At 41.4% G+C, this 2679-nt stretch overlaps 1 protein-coding gene across 1 annotated transcript; it reads left to right on the top strand.

Annotated features, from left to right (window-relative positions):
* Positions 1-584: 584 nt before the first annotated feature.
* Positions 585-1884, top strand: Ccdc54 (coiled-coil domain containing 54). Its single transcript, XM_021210142.1, has one exon. It carries the CDS (start codon positions 838-840, stop codon positions 1825-1827), a length of 990 nt encoding a protein of 329 aa, XP_021065801.1. The 5' UTR covers positions 585-837; the 3' UTR covers positions 1828-1884.
* The last annotated feature ends 795 nt before the right edge of the window (positions 1885-2679 follow it).

Genomic DNA, 2679 nt, shown 5'->3' with positions numbered 1-2679 from the left:
GTAAATAGGACCATGCTGACCCTAATCATATTGGCCTCAAGCCCCATCCCATTGTAGCCTGTTTCCTGGAGAACATTCTCTTTTCCCAGCAAGAGTTTGGAGAGATAGCTAGCCATTTTAGAAAGAGCCAGACAGCAATTCGGGGGCAGAGTGATGCAAAACCCTGGGTATTGTCAGTGAGCCAAAATTCTTAAATCACTTTTGGCTAAGTTCAGAGTTTATACCAAAGCCTACGCCAAGACAGACCCTGAAATTTGGCACAAATGGGAGAAATGGTGACTTAGTAGCAGGTTGTAAATGACATTAAATTTTTTTTAATCCCAGAAAGGGTTGCTTCAAGGGAGACATATAGGTATCCAGTAGCACGTCATTTTGATTCTGAAGTGTTCAGGCTTATGTGTTCAAAGAATAAAAATTTTACTTCAACGTATCATATGGAAAAAATATTATTTAGTATTCTAAAAGATTTAGATTTCCAAGATCACTTTTACCCTCAGAGGCAATAGTTCTCAAAGTGTGGCAGTTGGTGAACCTTGAGAACAGAAATGATCTAGGCCAGGGGCCATTGTGACATCACTATCAGATGAGGAAGGACCACAGGAATGATCACATGCAGTAGGCAGTTAACACACAAAGCTCTGAAGTTAGACTGGCTTGGGATAAGTAAGCCACCTAACCTGCCTGACGCTGCCTTTGATGTTCTCCACAGGTATTCAATGATGTGGCCAGGAAAGAACTCCAGCACATAGGAAAAGAAAAGCCATACACCCTCGCAAAAATCGCTTCTTCCAATGTCATGTGTCTCATCACTTTGGGTCTTTTGTCTCAGTGAAAAACATGTACAGATTTCACACCAAAAGAGTAAGAGCTGCCGCTGGCCAGGTGTGGACTACAAACCTCCACAAGATCAGAAGATCTCTTAAAAATGTGTACCAGAAATGTAAGCCCCACCACCCATATTCAACTAGCTACTCAACAAGGGCTTCTTACAGTTGTGACCGAGAGACTCTCAGTTTGAATGAAGAAATGAATCTACCAGCAATGCTCCAAGACATTAAAACGGGACAAACGGAACTCCTCAACCAAATGACGAACATTGTCAGCACAATATCAAATATCCAGGAAAAGATCAAGCTTTATCAGAATCAGATGGAAGGCCTGGAAGCCAGAATAAACATTAGTGAAGACAGACAGACTGCAACCACCAAAGACATCCACTCCATGAAAGAAGATTTCAACACTCTAAAGAAGAAGGTGACGGAGCTGGAAAGCCAGAATTCTTACTCCAGCATCCACTGTCTAGAGGTCTTGGAAGGACAAAGGGGTAAAGAATTCATACAGCTCCTCCATAAACTCCTACAAACTGAAACCCCGAAGGGCACAGTCACCTCTCCAGACACTGTCCTCTCTTCAGCAGAGCCAGAGAGAGTGCCCAGTTACCCACAGCCCACTGGTGAGCTTCAGAAAAAAACAATGTCACCTCAGAATATAACTCTGAAGAAAAACGAAAGCCTCCAAAATGCATCAGTGGGCTGCAAAAAGGTAAGGTCAAATATTTATATTTACCCTGACTTCAGCACATGGATCAAGCTCACTTTTGTTCATGGAGGGAATTGGAGATTTTTCCTCAGTGCCACCAAGCTAGAGGAATTCATCCAGTGGCTTCTGTCTAGGTCCACCATCCTTCCTGAGGAACCACAAATCGTACCCCAGAGAGACTACGCCTTCACCGGAGCCATTGGGAGGTTGGCCACAATCTGTGTCTCTCTTTTCCACTACGTTTATTGCCTTTTTGGTTCCTCAAAAGAGGAAATAACTCGACTTTAGAGTTATTTCCTGCTTGGCTTGGGAAAAAAAATAAATGTAGCCCGTTTGCTTCGAGTAGTCATTTGTGTCTCTGCTGTCTGTAAACTCTAGCTCGCTGGCTGTGTGTGCGCCCACCGCCCACAAAGGTCCCACAATCCAACACTGAGTTGTATCAGTCATCTTGTTGTACCAACTCCCAAGCAGTACATGAAGACTTATCCTGTGCGTGCTTTCGTAAATAATCAGAACCAAGAATGAAAGGGTCAATGCAAAGGGGAACATTTGTCAGCTTCCACATCAGTTCTAGTGGCCCTGGCAGATAAAATCTGTGATATGAGACAAAAAAAAAATTCAAACGTCAAGAAAAAAAATCCACTTTCAAAACCATTAAACTTAAGAATGTATTGGTGCCCAAGAGGTGGTTCAGACATTAAGAACACTTGCTTTTCTTAGAGAAAACCTAGGTTTCGTTCCCAACACATACGTCAGTCTGTTGACAACCACTTAAAACCCCAATTCCAGGAGATCTGATGCCTGCTATGGCTTCTGTGATCCATCTACATGTACATACATAAACTCAGGCACACACATACCCATCAAACAAATGGTTTTATTTACACACACACACACACACACACACACACACATGTGTTTATATATATATATATATATATATATATATACACATATATATACATATATATATATGAAAGCCTAAGTTATTGCAAGGAAAATATGAATTACAACAGCAGAATATTTTGTCTTTCCTCTTCAGTTTCATCTATATTAGTCAATTAGATATGAGAGGAAATACAGTTTGACATTTTTTATGTTTTCTTGAAAGGAGACAGATACAAGGTCCTGCACATTTGC

The sequence above is a fragment of the Mus pahari genome, chromosome 12 (genome assembly GCF_900095145.1).
Source record: "Mus pahari chromosome 12, PAHARI_EIJ_v1.1, whole genome shotgun sequence".
Classification (NCBI taxonomy): Eukaryota; Metazoa; Chordata; class Mammalia; order Rodentia; family Muridae; genus Mus; species Mus pahari.
Note: the sequence above shows the minus strand (reverse complement) of the source record. Positions and strands in the feature narration are given on the sequence as shown.